Below are 20,245 nucleotides of genomic sequence, written 5' to 3' on the forward strand. Positions count from 1 at the left end.
GGTTAATGTAATGGTTTTAGAAAACAGAGTACAAATACAAGAATATACAGCATATTTCTCTTTTAGTGATATTTTATTTACTATCCTGTATGTTATCGTATATAGAAAATGCATGCATCATCTCAATGACTCATACTAACAAGACAATTTAAGTTCTTGGACAGAGTCAACAAAGATAATGGTCAAAATACAGTTTCACCTGATTTAAGTGTGTGAGAGGTTGCAATTTTTGTGCTGATCATGTCATGGCTTGTGAAAGTTGATTAACATACACTGATGACAAAACACTGGACACATACATTATTTAAAGGTACAGTATGTAGGAATTCTGTTCTGAGTAATTGTAAAATGGCCTTGAGTGTCACCAGACATTAAGGAATCATGTTCATTTCAAATACTGATATCACTGACAGTAGTAGTCCAGCCAGAATATTTGCATTTGAAAAGCTCAGTGTCAGCCCCGAAATGATGTTTATGTTGACATTGTGTGTTTTGGTCTGAGGCTCCGCCCATCACCTGTTGTCCAATCACAGAGTCAGAAGCCTTTCATCATCCAGGTTGCCAGTTCCACTGAGCTGCAGCTGGAACATTTCTGATCACAAATGTCTGACGTTAATAAACCTAAAAGGCCTTGTATTATTCCCAAATACATCGTGACAAAGTGAGAAACAAAACAAGGAGATGTGTAGGAAATGACTTTGAAACAAGGAGAAAGCTGAAAGAGGAGAAGGATTTGAAGACCGACGCCGGCTCTGCCTTAGTCTGACCACTGGTAAAAGCCACTCAGAGCCGGGGTCGCAGCCTCTTCACCCGGTCCCTTCTCCCGGGGCCGGGCAGCACTCTCTTTTCCTGGCCCTGGTGAAGAGACTGCCGGTCCAGGACTGGTGAACAGATCGGGCACCGGTGTAGGACTTGTCTCTTACCATGATAACTCCTTGTTGTACAGTGTTTTCTGTGAAAGTGGACTCTTCATTTAGTGGTGTGCAATCCGAAGGGGGGGGGGGGGGTCGGTAGTTCGGTGTCCATGGTTCGGTCGGGGGGGGTCCTGGAAGGGGGGGGTAGTTCGGCATCCGTGGTTCAGTCGGGGGGGGGATAAAGCGATTGTGTGGCGTGTAGTAAAAATGAAACTTAAGGCTCATTTCCCTTTTCCCTATCTTCTGAATCTTTGCAAACTTTCATTTGAGTGGGCAGGACATTTGTCCTGGCCTATTATAAATTATACTTATGTATAATAAGTCTGGTGATGATTTTTTGTATGAAATTTATGGTGTGGTGGCAAGGATTTGTGAAAACACTAGTAGTAGATGCTCATGCAGGATCTGGCAACCCCTAGCCTGGGGGGAGGAGGAGGGGATACCACGCTCTACAGTATTTTGAATGTGATTGCAGTACCAGTTTTGGCCACAATCCTACATACGGCAGCTTTAAAAGTTGTGTAATACAATTGTGCTTTTAATGTCCGATTCCTCTGTTTGAGTTATAGATACCTACAGATGTCATTTAAACCATTTGTTATAAATGTGTGACTCATTTTTGGGTCATATAAATCAGTAAATAATGGGGACACAAATGTCAGTAGGTAGCCGGACCGACAATGTGCTTTATGTGTCAGTTGCGGATGACACTATATTGCCACTAAGAATCAGCAGAGTCGGTCTGTTGTTGGCATACAGGGTTAATTCAGGGACATAGAAGTTCTCATCCCATTAATGAGGTCCTAAAAGATTGTTAGGAACATAACAAGTCAAATTTCAGAAGTTTTAGATGGTTTGGTCAAGCTAAAGCAGAAAGTTTGGGTTTGTGCAATTTTAGGTACTGGCCTACTTTTCCTAAATATAGCATACCCCCTTGGCTTTTTAAAACAGTGTCCATAGACCTAAGTCTGCATGAGGTAATAAAACAAAAAACACATAATGTACATACTCATGTAATAGTTTAGAGATATACAGATCAGCACTTTATGGGGAAAACTCGTATATACACTGATGGAGCAAAAGAACCAGATTCAGGAAAAACAGCAGCAGCAGTCTTTATTCCTTGCTATGATGTACCCGTTAAAGAAAGGTCATCAGATCATTTATCAGTGTTTACTGTAGAGCTCCTGGCAATAAGATTAGCATTACTGTGGGTAGAGGGAAACTTAGATCAAGATGTTGTTATTGTAACTGACAGTCTCTCAGCTCTTTCTAGCATTAAAAGTGGAAAGTCAGCATCTAGGCAGGATATTCTGTTTGAAGTTCCGAGTGAATTATGTCACCTGCCAAACAGATTTTGAAGTAAGATTTATTTGAGTTCCTGCTCATGTAGGGGTAGAGGGAAATGAGAAAGTGGATAAACTGGCCAAACAAGCCTTGGAAAATAGGGACATAGGGTTACAGATTCCTATTAGTAAGGCTGAAATGAAATTACGTTACAAATGTATAAAGTCTGGCAGGAATATTGGAATAGGAGTGAAACAGGTAGGCATCTATATACCATAACTACACGGGTAGGAAAAAGCAAGAATTGGAGGTTGAAATCAGCAGAAAGAAGGAATCATAACTCAACTTCTTTAGGACACATTGGATTAAATCAATCATTACATAAAATAGGAAAGCATCCAACAGGATTATGCGGCAAATGCAATGAGTCAGAAACCATTAAACATGTACTGCTGGAGTGCAAGGCATATACTGAGCAACGTAAAAATTATTAACCTCACTTAAGAAACTGAAACATGATTATTTTTCATTAAAGGGTCTTCTTGGGAAAGTGGTTGGAAGCACTTACACACACACACACACACACACACACACACACACACACACACACACACACACACACACACACACACACACACACACACACACACAGAGATTAGACAGACAGACAGACAGATAGATAGATAGATAGATAGATAGATAGATAGATAGATAGATAGATAGATAGATAGATAGATAGAATTTCTTAAGGGATATAGATTTTACAGGAAGGATTTAGTTGTTTTTTTCCTGCCAATCATTTGTTCCACACTCCTGTCCAATTGGTGGCGGTAATGCACCATTAAAGTGGTTTGGCAACCGCCAATAAACTAGAAGAACAAAAACAAGACGTTCCATACGTTTGGCCACTAGGTGTCAGGCTTAGGTCAGACTTCGTTTGATTCAACACTCGGCAAAGCAGAGGAAGACACGGCAGACACCGCACCTTCAACCAAGGTAAGCGAACAAAGACTAACTACAAACATGCAGCATGAATTAATTAAAGTACACTGTATTGAATATGTTCTTACTTAATCAGTGCTCAATTAATTGCGCACATTTTCCGTCTTAGATAGTTTGGTTTCGAAACTAAAAAATTTGTGGTGTTGTGGTAGATTACGCTCCGTAGCTAACGTTTACTAAGCTAACTTCACCAGAAGCAAATAGCTTCTGTTAACTTTAAACCATCAAGTGTTGTATAACGTAAATATGTTGTTCCGCTTACAGCTTTCAGAATAAAAGACTTTCACGCTCGGTCTGCAAAATTCCGTTGAGGAAAAGGTACAGTTTTAATTTGAAGAAAACATAAGGCGTTGTTGATACTGTCAGTGTTTGACTTGAGCTTTGGAACTTTAATAGCTAACTAGCAAGCTAACAAATGTTGGTAGGTTAAATAATTTCTTTACAGAACGTTCAAGTTAAGATAACTTGCGTAACCTTAATAAATAAAAGTGACAGTCGATGAAACACGACGTTAGGATTGAGTTTCATTACTTTGGCGACATAGTATTTATCTATTAAGGTATGTAGTTTTTTTTTTTGTTTGTTTGTCTGAATACCGTGAGACCGAAACCACAACTCCGTCTTGACAGTAGCTATAAGAACGGATAAACCTAAATAAAGTGCATTTAACTTCTGTCCGTAGCCTCAGTGTGATTCGGTTATTAATCATCTCAAAGAGACACTATTAGCAGCTGAACATTACTCTTCATGTAATAGAGTGCCGAACGTGTCTGTTTTCGCGTCTTCGTGTGCGCGCACACACACATTTGAAAGTATATCTCTCATGTGTGATGTCAGTTACCAGCTTGATTAAAATAAATGCCCTTTCGGTAGCAGTTAATACCCAGATCAGAATTTCTTTAACTCGTATACTTATTCTGTTCCAGTAGTATAACCAAAGACACACACCCAATTTTGATGAAAGCACCTGAGAAGAAATACTTCATCAGTTTTTTCCAGAATCTGTCCTTTATTTGAGAACTTTTTCTAGTAACTTTTTCCTTTTAGCTTGAACACAAATATCTGTACTTTCTACTTCATAGATGTTCAAAACCGAAATATTACTGTAGTTTGAATGCATTTAAGGGTGGGTGTTTAATTCTATATATACACACATCAGATGTAACATGATGAAAAATGAAAGATGTGATGACACAAGATAGTGTACTGTCTCTGATTTTGAGTTTGTGCCCTTTGTGTTCATTTTTAAATTTTGATTTAATGCTGCTTTAAAACAAAATGAAGGAAATGCTTGTAATGAGTTGTTGTTTTACAAAATGAAACAATGTAAAAGACGAAAAAGGCATCATAGATTTTCCGTTGCTGACTTTGACACTGAAAACTGATTTACATTTCGGAGTTAAGTTAATGTTCATTGTTTTCTGAGTTGTGTTTAGATGTGTTGTACAATGGTGTAAGCTTGGCTTTTCTCTTTTCATACAGGCAATGTAAATGAAATTTAAAGTGTGACTTTTTATTTTTATAGTATGAGAATGTATCTGAGTTTGGAATTTGTCATTTTACTACTGCAGAGATGCTTAATCAGTACTTCTGCTTTTACAACAGTCTGTTTTCGCACATTTGGCTTCATCTTTCATGTAAGTCACAGTGGGTCTAAACCATCAAGGCTTACACAAATCAACTTTCATCATTGTTCCTTTGCTGTCACAATGTTATCCCTGTTACTCTGCACAACCGACACAGCATATGCCTTCCTTCCTCTTTTTCTTGACATATGAGAACTGAATAATTCTGACTAAAGATGTAAAGTAGTATTTATGTCAGTGCAGGTTTTGGACTCCTTTCAGCTCTCTCACAGCCTGAATTTTTATCTATTTATGAAAGTGGAACTGTTCCCGGTGAAAGGCTCCCTTTACTGTCTGCATTTTTTTCAGGTAAAGGATGGCTATGACAGGCCAAAGCTCATGCTCCACCATGAGTAACCACACCAAGGAGCGGGTCACCATGGCCAAAGTGACCCTGGAAAACTTCTACAGCAACCTCATCACCCAACATGAGGAAAGAGAGATGAGGTAAGGGCACTTTGAAACCTACGCCATTTGGGGAAAGAATAGAGCCATCATTAATGTTATCAGTAACCTGTGTTTTACCTGCTTTTAACCAGCTAAAATGTCTGCTGTGAAGAAGACAGTAAGAAACTTTTAATGTTATGCCTACCTTCTAGGGTTGCAAGATTAATCAATTTTAAATCAAAATCGGATTATATAATTAGGATGATATTTATAAAAGGGTAATCGTCAAATTGAATTTCATCTCTCTCGTGTTCCCAGGCTGCGCGCCTCCGGGCTACCGCCGGCTCCTCCTCCTAACTGTGACAGTAGTCTCCACAGTCTTTGGTCTCCACACACCAGTACAAAAATGCCATTTGCTAAGGAGAGTGAGAAGTTTGTGGCTAAAAATAGCAAGAGCAAGTCAGTTATGTAGAATTGGTACGGCTTTGAAGTTTCCATTGAAGACCAAACCATTCCTTGCTGCAAACTCTGTCTGAAGACAGTATCAGTCAAAGACAGCAGCACTACCAATTTATTTCAGTACCTCAAACTTCATCACACTCCAGAGTGGGAGCAGTGCGTTGCATTGTGGGCTGCCCACCAAAACAACATGTTGGCTAAAATGCCACCACCAACCCAAATCGAAATCAAGCTTTTTGAGGAGAAAATCAGGAATTTATTTTTGGCCAAAATTGTACAGCCCCTAATACCTTCTACTGTCATTACCTTTGCAGTGACCCTTGACAATGATTGGTTTATATGCAGGTAGAGATGTAATGATATGAAAATTTCATATCATGGTTATTGTGACCAAAATTATCACGGTTATCATTATTTTCACGGTATTGTTAAAATTTGTTCTAAATATTCAAAAAGTACTTATACAGACAGTGAAAAAATTTTACCAAGAATTATTTAGAACAAATAAATAACATGCACAATGTACTTTCTGTGGGCAGAGACATTGAAATATTAACATGTGAACATCAAACATACAAATGTGCATTAAAGATGGCACCTTTTGGTCATAATAGGTAACTGCACTTTATGCAAATTGTAGATAAAATACTTTTCCTTAAATTCAATGCTCATGTATGAGATCTAGTCTCACAGATTTCTGAGAAACTGGTACAGAAAGGACACTTTCACTCTTTGGTGTACCTTAAGCCTCAGTCACAAATGCCGTTACGAACGGCTACGAACTCTGTGCGAATGATCTATGGACCATTTCGTACGACCTTCTCAAGGCGGCCGTATAAGAATGGAGTTTTCATGGAGTGTTCGTGGACCGTTCCTAAGTTCGTAGCCAGGTGAGCAATCTTGTCCAAGATTTTCTATGAACGCAGTACGAAACCCCCTTTCGCACGGTGCACTAATGAATGCCTTATGAGCAATGTAAAGACAACGTACGATGTTTGTGGATCAGGAGGCCATTCCAGGACCCATACGTTCCTGCGGTGGCCGCAAGTAGAGCTCAACAACACATTGCAATGTTATTAGGGGTCTCTTACAGCGTTCACATGAACGGATGCACAGACAGAGATTTGCACGGTGTTCTTAAGATGGACGTAAGGTGTTTCTAGGCGGTAGTGCGTAATTTCTACAGCATTCGTGGTGTTCTTTGAGGGGGTCGAATAGAAATTTTCAAGACGGAGTGAATGACTGAACTCAAACGCATAGTGCAGAAGGGAATTAAGTGTTTTATTAACAGAAAAATAAACTTGAAACAAACCAGCAGAGAAAATGCACAGTCCACAAGGGCGAGGATCAGGGTGATGGATGTCTGTGTCAGACAGTTATTGTTTTTAACAATCACTTCTCTTTTTTATTCTTGTGTATCTTTGTTTTATTGTTATATCTTCTACTTCAAATGTCTTCATCTGATGTCTTATTATTACTCCTAATTTCTAACAGTACGATTCCGTTTTCCTGCCTATTTTACAGTAATGTGTGATTTCAGCACTACTGACAGTGCACGATCCCAAACATAGAAAACGCGCTTTCACAAAAGGCTTAATGTAAAAATAGGTTAACGTAGTTTAATGTCTGAAAAAAAAAGCATCAATCATCACCAAATTATGCGTGGACATCTCTAATGCTGGGATAGGCTCCAGTGCCTCAGGAACCATCTGGAGGATAAAGCGGTTCAGAAAATGAATGAATGAATGAATGAATGAAAGAAGAGTACTGTAAGATTAAACTATATGTTTAAGTTTTTTGCAGAGGTGGAAGTGGACATGACTACAGATGTCCACATGAACTTTGGTGATGATTGATCACTGTTCTGGGACATTAAACTACGTTAAGTTGTGTTTTTTATTAAGTGCTTTAGAATGTCCCTCTTCTTCCGCGGCTGTTGGACCAAAACAGCGTAAGATCTTCCCACCATTGACTTGCGAGCACCATGAGTTTCACGTAGGGCTGACATACATTGACCTTACGGCTAAATAATTCATGAAGTGGCCGTAGGTCTGACGTAGGAAGGTTTTAAGGCACTCTTAAGAAGACTGCGACAACTGTGTGCGGTGTTCGTACGACACACAATCACGTCATTTTCTCATGGTGGCCTCAAGATGCTCTTGCGTTTCCAACAGCAGCCATGCTGACTTTGTAAGACGGCCGTAAGAAACTACTGCTCCCTCCACAAATGTCTACGAACTCCAGAACTCGTACGAACTGGGAGATTCGTATGAACCCATCTTTCGTACGAAGCTTTGTGACTGAGGCTTTAGGTAGAAATCAAATGTGCATACACTAGCATATTAAACAAAGTAATGTGGATGTAAGAACAATACAACCACATGTAAACAAATCTGTAGTGCAGGTGTTTAAACTAACACACGCTATATACAAATCAAATGTATAGATGTAGGTGGTGGTTATGGAGATGGCTCATCAAATTTGTGTTGCCCCCCTTCACAGAGACTTTTTTCTGCATTTTCTGCAGACAGGTTGATCATCTTCAATTAGTTTCACCTCAGCATCGTTTAAAAACCCAAAATATGTCCAGACTTTTGACTTTGTCCTTTTAGTGGGGGGAAAAAAATCTCTCGAGCGCTATCCATGCGGGAAACTTCCGCCATGTTTCCAGAGACCAAACATTGCAAACTGTACATGTGCGCCTGGAGTGCTGCTGCTTCTCCAGGAAATGAGCAGTATCACCGTGAGTTTTTCAAAATGCGGTAATTAAACAGTTTTAATGATAATTGGAATTTGAAATGGTTATTAATCATCTGGAATTTTACCACAGTTTATCATTATACCGGTAATCATTACATCCCTATATGCAGGCTCTGTCTGGCATCGTGTTCTTCATTTCCCACTGTTTTTCTTCTTTTTTCGTTGGTAACAATAGCCTTGTGGAAGAGTCCACACTATCAAAAAAAATTTCACACTGAAAATGAACTAAACCATGGTTCAGTTTGATCTGGACTGAGATCACCTCTTTTGGTCATGGGGTGTGTGTGGTTCTATAAAAATACAAAAAGAAGATTAAACAATATATTAATAAAGAAAATCAAAGTACATGTGCTTCAGTCAACATCTCACACATTGAAATACAAAGAAAGTACAATAGAGATGCACACAAGCTATACAAAATTATTCAGTGGTCTCTGGCGCCCTCTTGTGGGCAAACAGCGCAACATGCGCGGTACGAACGCAACACGTGTGAATTGAACACACGGAGCTCCCGTGCCAAATTACAGTTAGCATGATGAACAGGAGTCAAATAGTAAACGTAAACAATACACAAAAATGGTCTGGAGTTGGGTAGCGAGTAGAACTCAACGCTTATCACAAGTAAGTGCACAGAAAATAAACAAGCTAAGCTAACACTTGCTAATGCCCATTTAACAGCTTCGTAAAATCAGCTAACAGATTCTGCGTAATATTAATATACTCGAGTACTGCTAACCCGCATCGGAAACATTGGGAACATACACAAACCACTGAGCAATGCCATAACAGATAGATATAAACAAATTAGGGTGTAAGTACTCACACTGCGTCATGCACGCACACGGACCACTTCTCCATTACTCATGCACATCTGCCGACAGCGGAAAAGACAGCGCTACAGCAAAGTGCACGTCAACTTCAAAATAAAAGTCCCAGAAATTAAATAGACTTTCTGACATCTATATTTATGTATACTACCATCTAGCCTTGGGCTGTTATTATAATTATGCAGTTAATGGTTATGACTTAGCAACACAATTAGCAACATTAGCTAGCACTGCTATGGAGCGAATACAATGACAGTACGGCTTGCAGGCTCCTACAGATGTGAAGGCTGTTGTTATATGCTCTGTAACGTTCTCTTCATTATCAAGCAGGTAATCTGCCTAGAAATTCATTGTTTTGTCCTCCTGAGCCCTCCTGTTGCTCCCTATCAGACTGAGGCTGCATCATTGCCTGAGTTCTCTTCACCCTCTAGGTTTTTTGTGCGACGAGCTTGCAAACTTTGCAAAGTTTTTTCGAAAATGTACCATCACAAAAATTGCTTCAGCTCAGACATACAAACACCGATTTGGCTTAATTTTCCATCAGACGTCTATCTCCCAGGCCTACACCCATTTATTAAAAGAAATTGAAATTTCGCACTATATCGCCCCCTACAAATGTACATTTACAAAAATGACATTAGTTCGGACATACGAACACCGATTTGGCTCAAATTTGACTCAGACATCTGTCTCCCAGGCCTACACCTATTTGTAGGAAGAAAGTGAAATTTTGCGCTACAGCGCCCCCTACAAGTTTTTTAAAAAATTTTTTTAATTAAAATTGCTTCAGTTTGGACATACGAACCCCAATTTGGCTCAAATTTTACTCAGATGTCTATCTCTCAGGCCTAGACCCATATATTAGAAAAAATTGAAATTTGGAGCTATAGTGCCCCCTACAATTTTACCTTTACGAAAAATTCTTTACTTCAGACAGACGTACACCAATTTGGCTCAAATTTGAATCAGTTGTCAATCTCCAAGGCCTACACCCATTTATCAAAAGAAAATTCCATTTCATGCAATAGCGCCCCCTACAAATTCACCTTCACGAAAATTGCATCAGTTCGGATATACAAATGCCGATTTGGCTCAAATTTGACTCAGTGGTACATCTCGCAGGCCTATACCCATTCAATGGAACACATTGAATTTTGGCTCCATAACGCCCCCTAAAGATTTATTTATACAAAAATTTGTTCAGTTTGGACATACGAACACTGATTTGTCTCAAATTTGAGTCAATTGTCAATCTCCCAGGCCTACACCCATTCATTAGACGACATTGAAATTTGGTGCTAGAGCACCACCTTCTGAACGATGAGCTTACTTCTACTGGACGTGCCCTTGGCGAGGGCCTTTAGATGTCGCTTGCGGCTTTAATTATTTATATATATATATATATTTTTTAATTTTTTTTCTTTCTCCTGCGCTTTGAGCTCAATTTTGACCCCTTGAACATTTATGAAAACTCACCAAATTTTGCACAAAATGTGCAAAATTGAATTTACACATAGGTTTCGTAGATGTCGGTAAAGAAATGTTGCTGAAGCGCCCCCTTGAAAAGTGGAAATGCATTACGTCAATGGGAGCATGTCCAACATAAAGTTTGTCGTAGAGCCACGAAAATCAGTACACAGATTCAAAATGAGGAGACAAACAAAAAATATTATTGTGGCCACGCCCCTAAACCAACCGGAAGTCGGCCATATTGGATTGAAATGTCCAAAATGCTGAGTCAGTGTTTTCGCTGATGTCGTATTTTAACTATCTCCTCCTTGGCCGTTTGGCTGAATGAGCTCAAAATCGGTGTACAGTATCTAGAGAAGTGGGGCATCAAAAGTTAGCCGAATGTTTTGAATTGGTGTCACCGTTTTTGTGTGACGACGTCGCAAAGTTTCTTCGGGAATTTACCATTACAAAAATTGCTTCAGCTCAGACATTCGAACACCGATTTGGCTCAAATTTGACTCAGACGTCTATCTCCCAGGCCTACACCCATTAATTAAAAGAAATTGAAATTTCACACAATACCGCCCCCTCCAAATTTACATTTACAAAAATGACATCAGTTCGGACATACGAACACCGACATGCCTCAAATTTGACTCAGACATCTGTCTCCCAGGCCTACACCTATTTGTCAAAGGAAACTGAAATTTTGCACTACAGCGCCCCCTACAAGTTTTTTTTTTACATTTTTTTATTAAAATTGCTTCAGTTCGGACATACGAACACCGATTTGGCTCAAATTTCACTCAGACATCTATCTCTCAGGCCTACACCCATTTGTCAGAAAAAATTGAAATTTGGCGCCATAGCGCCCCCTAAAATTTTACCTTTACGAAAATTACTTCACTTCAGACATACGAACACCAATTTGGCTCAAATTTGAATCAGTTGTCAAACTCCCAGGCCTACACTCATTTATCAAAAGAAAATGCCCTTTTGCTCAATAGCGCCCCCTACAAATTTACCTTCACGAAAATTTTATCAGCTCGGACATACGAACACCGATTTGGCTCAAATTTGACTCAGTGGTACATCTTGCAGGCCTACACCCATTCAATGGAACAAATTGAATTTGGGCTCCATAGCGCCCCCTACACATTTACTTATACAAAAATTTCTTTAGTTTGGACATATAAAGATCTGCCTCAAATTTAAATCACTTGTCAATCTTCCACGCCTACACCCATTCATCAGATGACATTGAAATTTGGTGCTAGAGCGCCACCTGCTGAACGATGGCCATACTTCTACTGGACGTGCCCGTGGCGAGGGCCTTTAGATGCCGCTTGCGGCTTTAATTAGGCCCGAGCCGAGTAAAGCCGGCGCAGGGCCTATTGAGTCTGCAGTGGGAACATGGGGACGAAATCGCCAGTGACAAGGTCGCCTTTCGCCACTGTCGCCACTCTCACACATATTCACATTCACGGCACTGAGACCTTTCCGACGATGTACATGACATGTGCACAAATCGCATATTTACACCTGCTCAGAATGACTGGGAGTCAATGGGCCACGCCCACTCGGGGTCAGTCACATGGGTGTAAGTGCATGACACGTGACATCTGACCCCACAGACGTGGGGGAGCTTGAGAGCTTTCAAATAAGGCCAAATACGTGGTTGCCACGGAAACGGCTATGTTGTTCTTGTGCTCAGATTATTAGGCCCGAGCCGAGTAAAGCCGGCGCAGGGCCTATTGAGTCTGCAGTGGGCGCATGGGGACAAAATCGCCAGTGACGCGGTCGCCTTTAGCCACTGTCGCCACTCTCACATGTATTCACATTCATGGCACTGAGACCTTTCCGAAGATGTATATGACATGTGCAATAATCGCATATTTACACCTGCTCAGAATGAATGGGAGTCAATGGGACACGCCCACTCAGGGTCAGTCATGTGGGTGTAAGTGCACGACACGTGACCTCTGACCCCACAGACATGTGGGGGACCTCAAGAGCTTTCACATAAGGCCAAATATGTGGTTGCCATAGAAACGGCTATATTGTTCTTGCTCAGATTATTATTATTTTTATTAGGCCCGAGCCGAGTAAAGCTGGCGCAGGGCCTATTGAGTCTGCAGTGGGCGCATGGGGACGAAATCGCCAGTGACGCGGTCGCCTTTCGCCACTGTCGCCACTCTCACACATAAGGCCAAATATGTGGTTGCCATAGAAACGGCTATATTGTTCTTGCTCAGATACTTATTTTTTTTTTTTTTACTTATTTTTTTTTAGGCCCGAGCCGAGTAAAGCCGGCGCGGGGCCTATTGAGTCTGCAGTGGGCGCATGGGGACGAAATTGCCAGTGACGCGGTCGCCTTTCTCCACTGTCGCCACTCTCACACATATTCACATTCACGGCACTGAGACCTTTCCAACGATGTATATGACATGTGCACACATCGCATATTTACACCTGCTCAGAATGAATGGGAGTCAATGGGACACGCCCACTCGGGGTTAGTCACATGTGTGTAAGTGCACGACACGTGACATCTGACCCCACAGACATGTGGGGGACCTCGAGAACTTTCAAAAAAGGGCAAATACGTGGTTGCCATAGAAACGGCTATATTGTTCTTGCTCAGATTATTATTATTTTTATTTTTAGGCCCGAGCCGAGTAAAGCCGGCGCAGGGCCTATTGAGACTGCAGTGGGCGCATGGGGACAAAATCGCCAGTGACGCGGTCACCTTTCGCCACTGTCGCCACTCTCACACATATTCACATTCACAGCACTGAGACCTTTCAGACGATGTACATGACGTGCACAAATCGCATATTTACACCTGCTCAGAATGAATGGGAGTCAATGGGACACGCCCAGTCGCGGTCAGTCACATGTGTGTAAGTGCACGACAAGGTGACATCTGACCCCACACACATGTGGGGGACCTCGAGAACTTTCAAAAAAGGGCACATACGTGGTTGCCATAGAAACGGCTATATTGTTCTTGCTCAGATTATTATTATTATTATTTTTTTTTTTGTCTTATTTTTCTTTCTCCTGCGCTTTGTGCTCAATTTTGACCCTCTGAACATTTACGAAAACTCACCAAATTTTGCCTAAAATTCAGAAGAGTGAGAAATTGAATTTACATATAGGTTTCGTAGATGTCGGTAAAGAAATGTTGCGGCAGCGCCCCCTTGAAAAGTGGAAATGCATTGCGCCAATGGGAGCGCGTCCAACATAAAGTTTGTCGTAGAGCCACGAAAATCGGTACACAGATTCATCATGAGGAGACAAACAAAAAAATTTATTATGGCCACGCCCCTAAACCAACCCTTAGTCGGCCATATTGGATTGAAATTTCCAAAATGCTGAGTCAGCGTTTTCGCTGATGTCGTATTTTAACTATCTCCTCCTTGGCCGTTTGGCCAAATGAGCTCAAAATCGGTGTACAGTATCTAGAGAAGTGGGGCATCAAAAGTTAGCCGAATTTTTTGGATAGGAGTCACCGTTTTTGTGTGACAACGTCGCAAACTTTGCAAAGTTTCTCAGTGAATTTACCATTACAAAAATTGCTTCAGCTCAGACATACGAACAGCGATTTGGCTGAAATTTGACTAAGACGTCCACCTCCCAGGCCTACACCCATTTATTAAAAGAAATTGAAATTTTGCACTATAGCGCCCCCTACAAATGTACATTTACAAAAATGACATCAGTTCGGACATACGAACACCGATTTGGCTCAAATTTGACTCAGACATCTTTCTCCCCGGCCTACACCTATTTGTCAAAAGAAACTGAAATTTTGCACTACAGCGCCCCCTACAAAAATTTTTAATATTTTTTAATTAAAATTTCTTCAGTTCGGACATACGAACACCGATTTGGCTCAAATTTGACTCAGACATCTGTCTCCCAGGCCTTCACCTATTTGTCAAAAGAAATTGAAATTTTGCACTACAGCGCCCCTTACAAAAATGTTTAGTATTTTTTTATTAAAATTTCTTCAGTTCGGATATACGAACAAAGATTTGGCTCAAATTTGACTCAGACGTCTATCTCCCAGGCCTACACCCATTTATTAAAAGAAATTGAAATTTCGCACTATAGTGCCCCCTACAAATGTACATTTACAAAAATGAAATCAGTTCGGACATACGAACACCGATTTGGCTCAAATTTGACTCAGACATCTGTCTCAAAGGCCTACACCTATTTATCAAAAGAAACTGAAATTTTGCAATACAGCGCCCCCTGCAAAAATTTTTAATATTTTTTTATTAAAATTGCTTCAGTTCGGACATACGAACACCAATTTGGCTCAAATTTGACTCAGACATCTATATCCCAGGCCTACACCCATTTATCAGAAAAAATTTAAATTCGGCGCCATAGTGCCCCCTACAATGGTACCTTTACGAAAATGACTTCATGTTAGACATGCGAACACCAATTTGGCTCAAATTTGAATCAGTTGTCAATCTCCCAGGCCTACACCCATTTATCAGAACAAATTGCCACTTTGCTCAGTAACGCCCCCTACAAATTTACCTTCACGAAAATTGCATCAGTTCAGACATACGAACACCGATTTGGCTCAAATTTGACTCAGTGGTACATCTCACAGGCCTACACCCATTCAATGGAACAAATTGAATTTCAGCTTATAGCGCCCCCTACAGATTTATTTATACAAAATTTCTTTCAGTTCGGACATACGAACACTGATTTGTCTCAAATCAATTGTCAATGTCCCAGGCCTACACCCATTTATCAAAAGAAATTTCCATTTCGCTCATTAGCGCCCCCTACAAATTTACCTTCACGAAAATTGCATTACTTCGGACATACGACCACCGATTTGGCTCAAATTTGACTCAGTGGAACATCTTGCAGGCCTACACCCATTCAATTGAAGAAATTTAATTTTAGCTGCATAGCGCCCCCTACAGATTTACTTATACAAAAATTTCCTTACTTCGGACATACAAGCAATGATTTCCCTCAAATTTGAATCAGTTGTCAATCTCCCAGGCCTACACCCATTCGGCTTTAAATTTGGCCCGAGCCGAGTAAAGCCGGCGCAGGGCCTATTGAGTCTGCAGTGGGCGCATGGGGACGAAATCGCCAGTGACGCGGTCGCCTTTCGCCACTGTCGCCACTCTCACACATATTCACATTTACGGCACTGAGACCTTTCCGACGATGTATATGACATGTGCACAAATCACATATTTACACCTGCTCTGAATGAATGGGAGTCAATGGGACATGCCAAGTCGTGGGTCAGTCACGTGTGTCTGAGTGCACGACACGTGACATCTGACCCCACACACATGTGGGGGACCTTGAGAGCTTTCAAATAAAGTCAAATACGTGGTTACCACGGAAACGGCTATATTGTTCTTGCTCAGATTATTATTATTTTTATTTTTTATTTATTTAGTTTTGTCTTATTTTTCCTTCTCCTGCGCTTTGAGCTCAATTTTGACCCCCTGAACATTTACGAAAACTCACCAAATTTTGCACAAAATTCAGAAGTGCTCAGTGGTAAATCTCGCAGGTCTACACCCATTCAAAGGAAGAAATTCAATTTCAGCTGCATAGCGCCCCCTACAGATTTACTTATACTAAAATTTCTTTAGTTTGGACATAAAACCAAAGATCTGCCTCAAATTTGAATCAGTTGTCAATCTCCCAGGCCTACACCCATTCATCAGACGACATTGAAATTTGGTGCGAGAGCGCCACATGCTGAACGATGGACATACTTCTACTGGACGTGCCCGTGGCGAGGGCCTTTAGATGCCGCTTGCAGCTTTAATTATTATCATTATTATTTTTTTTTTTTTCTTTGTCCTGTGCTTTGAGCTCAATTTTGACCCCCTGAACATTTACAAAAACTTACCAAAGTTTGCCCAAAAGTCAGAAATATGGAAAATTGAATTTACATATAGGTTTCGTAGATGTCGGTAAAGAAATGTTGCTGCAGCGCCCCCTTGAAAAGTGGAAATGCATTGCGCCAATGGGTGCGCATCCAACATAAAGTTTGTCGTAGAGCCACAAAAGTTGGTACACAGATTCATGATGAGGAGACAACCAAAAAATATTATTGTGGCCACGCCCCAAAACCAACCCTTAGTCGGCCATATTGGATTGAAATTTCCAAAATGCTGAGTCAGCGATTTCGCTGACGTTGTATTTTAACTATCTCCTACTAAGCCGTTTGGCCAAATGAGCTCAAAATCGGTGTATAGTATCTAGAGAAGTGGGGCATCAAAAGTTAGCTGAATTTTTGGAATCGGTGTCACCGTTTTTGTGTGACGACGTCGCAAACTTTGCGAAGTTTTTTCGAAAATTTACCATCACAAAAATTGCTTCAGCTCACATACAAACACCGACTTGGCTGAAATTTGACTCAGACGTCCATCTCCCAGGCCTACACCCATTTATTAAAAGAAATTGAAATTTTGCACAATAGCGCCCCCTACAAATGTACATTTACAAAAATGACATCAGTTCGGACATACGAACACCGATTTGGCTCAAATTTGACTCAGACATCTGTCTCCCAGGCCTACACCTACTTGTCAAAAGAAACTGAAATTTTGAACTACAGCTCCCGCGACAAAAATTTTTCATATTTTTTTATTAAAATTGCTTCAGTTCGGACATACGAACACCGATTTGGCTCAAATTTGACTCAGATGTGTATCTCCCAGGCCTACACCCATATATCAGAAAAATTTGAAATTTGGTGCCATAGCGCCCCCTACAAATTTACGTTTACGAAAATTACTTAACTTCAGAGTTACGAACACCAATTTGGCTCAAATTTGAATCAGTTCTCAATCTCCCAGGCCTACACCCATTTATCAGAAGAAATTGCCATGTCGCTCAATAGCGCCCCCTACAAATTTACCTTCACGAAAATTGCATTAATTCAGACATATGAACACCGATTTGGCTCAAATTTGACTCAGTGGTACATCTCGCAGGCCTAGACCCATTCAACGGAAGAAATTTAATTTTAGCTGCATAGCGCCCCCTACAGATTTACTTATACAACAGTTTCTCTTTTATGGACATACGAACACTGATTTTTCTCAAATTTGAGTCAATTGTCAATCTTCCAGGCCTACGCCCATTCATCAGAATCAGTGTCTAGAGAAGTGGGGCATCAAAAGTTAGCCAAATTTTTTGAATTGGTGTCACCGTTTTTTTTGTGACGACGTCGCAAACTTTGCAAAGTTTCTTCGCGAATTTACCATTACAAAAATTGCTTCAGCTCAGACATACAAACACCGATTTGGCTCAAATTTGACTCAGACGTCCATCTCCTAGACCTACACCCATTTATTAAATGAAATTGAAATTTCAAACTATAGCGCCCCCTACAAGTGTACATTTAAAAAAATGACATCAGTTCGGAGAAACGAATACCAATTTGGCTCACATTTGACTCAGACATCTGTCTCCCAGGCCTACACCCATTTATTAAAAGAAATTTAAATTTCGCACTGTAGCGCCCCCTACAATTGTACATTTAAAAAAATGACATCAGTTCGGACATACGAACACCAATTTGGCTCAAATTTGACTCAGTGGTACATCTCGCAGGCCTACACCCATTCAATGGAACAAATTGAATTTTGGCTCCATAACGCCCCCTACACATTTATTTATACAAAAATTGGTTCAGTTCAGACATACGAACACTGATTTGTCTCAAATTTGAGTCAATTGTCAATCTCCCAGGCCTACACCCATTCATCAGAAGACACAAAATTTGGGGCTAGAGCGCCACCAGCTGAACGATGAGCATACTTCTACTGGACGTGCCCTTGGCGAGGGCCTTTAGATGCCGCTTGCGGCTTTAATTATTATTACTTTTTTTTTTTTTCTCCTGCGCTTTGAGCTCAATTTTGAACCTCTAAACATTTATGAAACTCACCAAAGTTTTCCCAAAATTCAGAAATGCGCAAAATTTAATTTACATATACGTTTCGTAGATGTCTGTAAAGAAATGTTGCTACAGCGCCCCCTTGAAAAGTGGAAATGCATTGCGCCAATGGCAGCATGTCCAACATAAAGTTTGTCGTAGAGCCACAAAAATCAGCACACAGATTCATCATGACAAGACAAACAAAAAATATTATTATGGTCACGCCCCTAAACCAACCCTTAGTCGGCCATATTGGATTGAAATTTCCAAAATGCTGAGTCAGTGTTTTCGCTGACATTGTATTTTAACTATCTCCTACTAAGTCGTTTGGCCAAATGAGCTGAAAATCGGTGTACAGTATCTAGAGAAGTGGGGCATCAAAAGTTAGCCGAATTTTTTGAATCGGTGTCACCGTTTTTGTGCGACGAGGTTGCAAACTTTGCAAAGTTTTTTCAAAAATTTACCATTACAAAAATTGCTTCAGCTCAGACATACAAACACCGACTTGGCTGAAATTTGACCCAGACGTTTATCTCCCAGGCCTACACCCATTTACTAAAAGAAATTGAAATTTTGCACTATAGCGCCCCCTAAAATGCACATTTACAAAAATGACATCAGTTCGGACATACGAACACCGACATGCCTCAAATTTGACTCAGACATCTGTCTCCCAGGCCTACTCCTATTTGTCAAAACAAATTGAAATTTTGCACTACAGCTCCCCCTTCAAGTTTTTTTTTAAATTTTTTAATTAAAATTGCTTCACTTCAGACATGCGAACACCAATTTGGCTCAAATTTGAATCAGTTGTTAATCTCCCAGGCCTACACCCATTTATCAAAAGAAATTTCCATTTCGCTCACTAGCACCCCCTACAAATTTACCTTCACGAACATTGCATTACTTTGGACATACGACCACCGATTTGGCTCAAATTTGACTCAGTGGTACATCTTGCAGGCCTACACCCATTCAACTGAAGAAATTTAATTTTAGCTGCATAGTGCCCCCTACAGATTTACTTATACAAAAATATCCTTACTTCAGACATATGAGCAATGATTTCCCTCAAATTTGAATCAGTTGTCAATCTCCCAGGCCTACACCCATTCATCAGAAGAAAGTGAAATTTGGTGCTAGAGCGCCACCTGCTGAATGATGGGCATACTTCCACTGGACGTTCCCTTGGCAAGGGCCTTTAGATGCCGCCTGCGGCTTTAATTATTATTAGGCCCGAGCCGAGTAAAGCCGGCGCAGGGCCTATTGAGTCTGCAGTGGGCGCATGGGGACGAAATCGCCAGTGACGCGGTCGCCTTTCGCCACTGTCGCCACTCTCACACATATTCACATTCATGGCACTGAGACCTTTCCGACGATGTACATGACATGTGCACAAATCGCATATTTACACCTGCTCAGAATAAATGGGGGTCAATGGGACACGCCCAGTTGCGGTCAGTCATGTGTGTGTAAGTGCACGACATGTGACATCTGACCCCACAGACATGTGGGGGATCTCGAGAGCTTTGACATGAGGCCAAATACGTGGTTGCTATAGAAACGGCTATATTGTTC

The 20,245-nt window shown here is 40.8% G+C and overlaps 1 protein-coding gene across 2 annotated transcripts in view; it reads left to right on the forward strand.

Moving 5' to 3' along the window:
• The first annotated feature begins 3,129 nt into the window (after nt 1–3,129).
• LOC115421973 (serine/threonine-protein kinase 38) overlaps nt 3,130–20,245 on the forward strand; it is a 75,840-nt gene continuing 58,724 nt past the window's right edge. For both annotated transcript variants that reach the window (XM_030137993.1, XM_030137994.1), the window contains exons 1-2: nt 3,130–3,197; nt 5,138–5,275. In XM_030137993.1, the coding sequence (XP_029993853.1) occupies nt 5,145–5,275 (131 nt within the window). In that variant the 5' untranslated portion in view covers nt 3,130–3,197; nt 5,138–5,144. The remainder of the gene's footprint in view (nt 3,198–5,137; nt 5,276–20,245) is intronic.

The sequence above is a fragment of the Sphaeramia orbicularis genome, chromosome 7 (genome assembly GCF_902148855.1).
Source record: "Sphaeramia orbicularis chromosome 7, fSphaOr1.1, whole genome shotgun sequence".
In the NCBI taxonomy this organism is placed as follows: Eukaryota; Metazoa; Chordata; class Actinopteri; order Kurtiformes; family Apogonidae; genus Sphaeramia; species Sphaeramia orbicularis.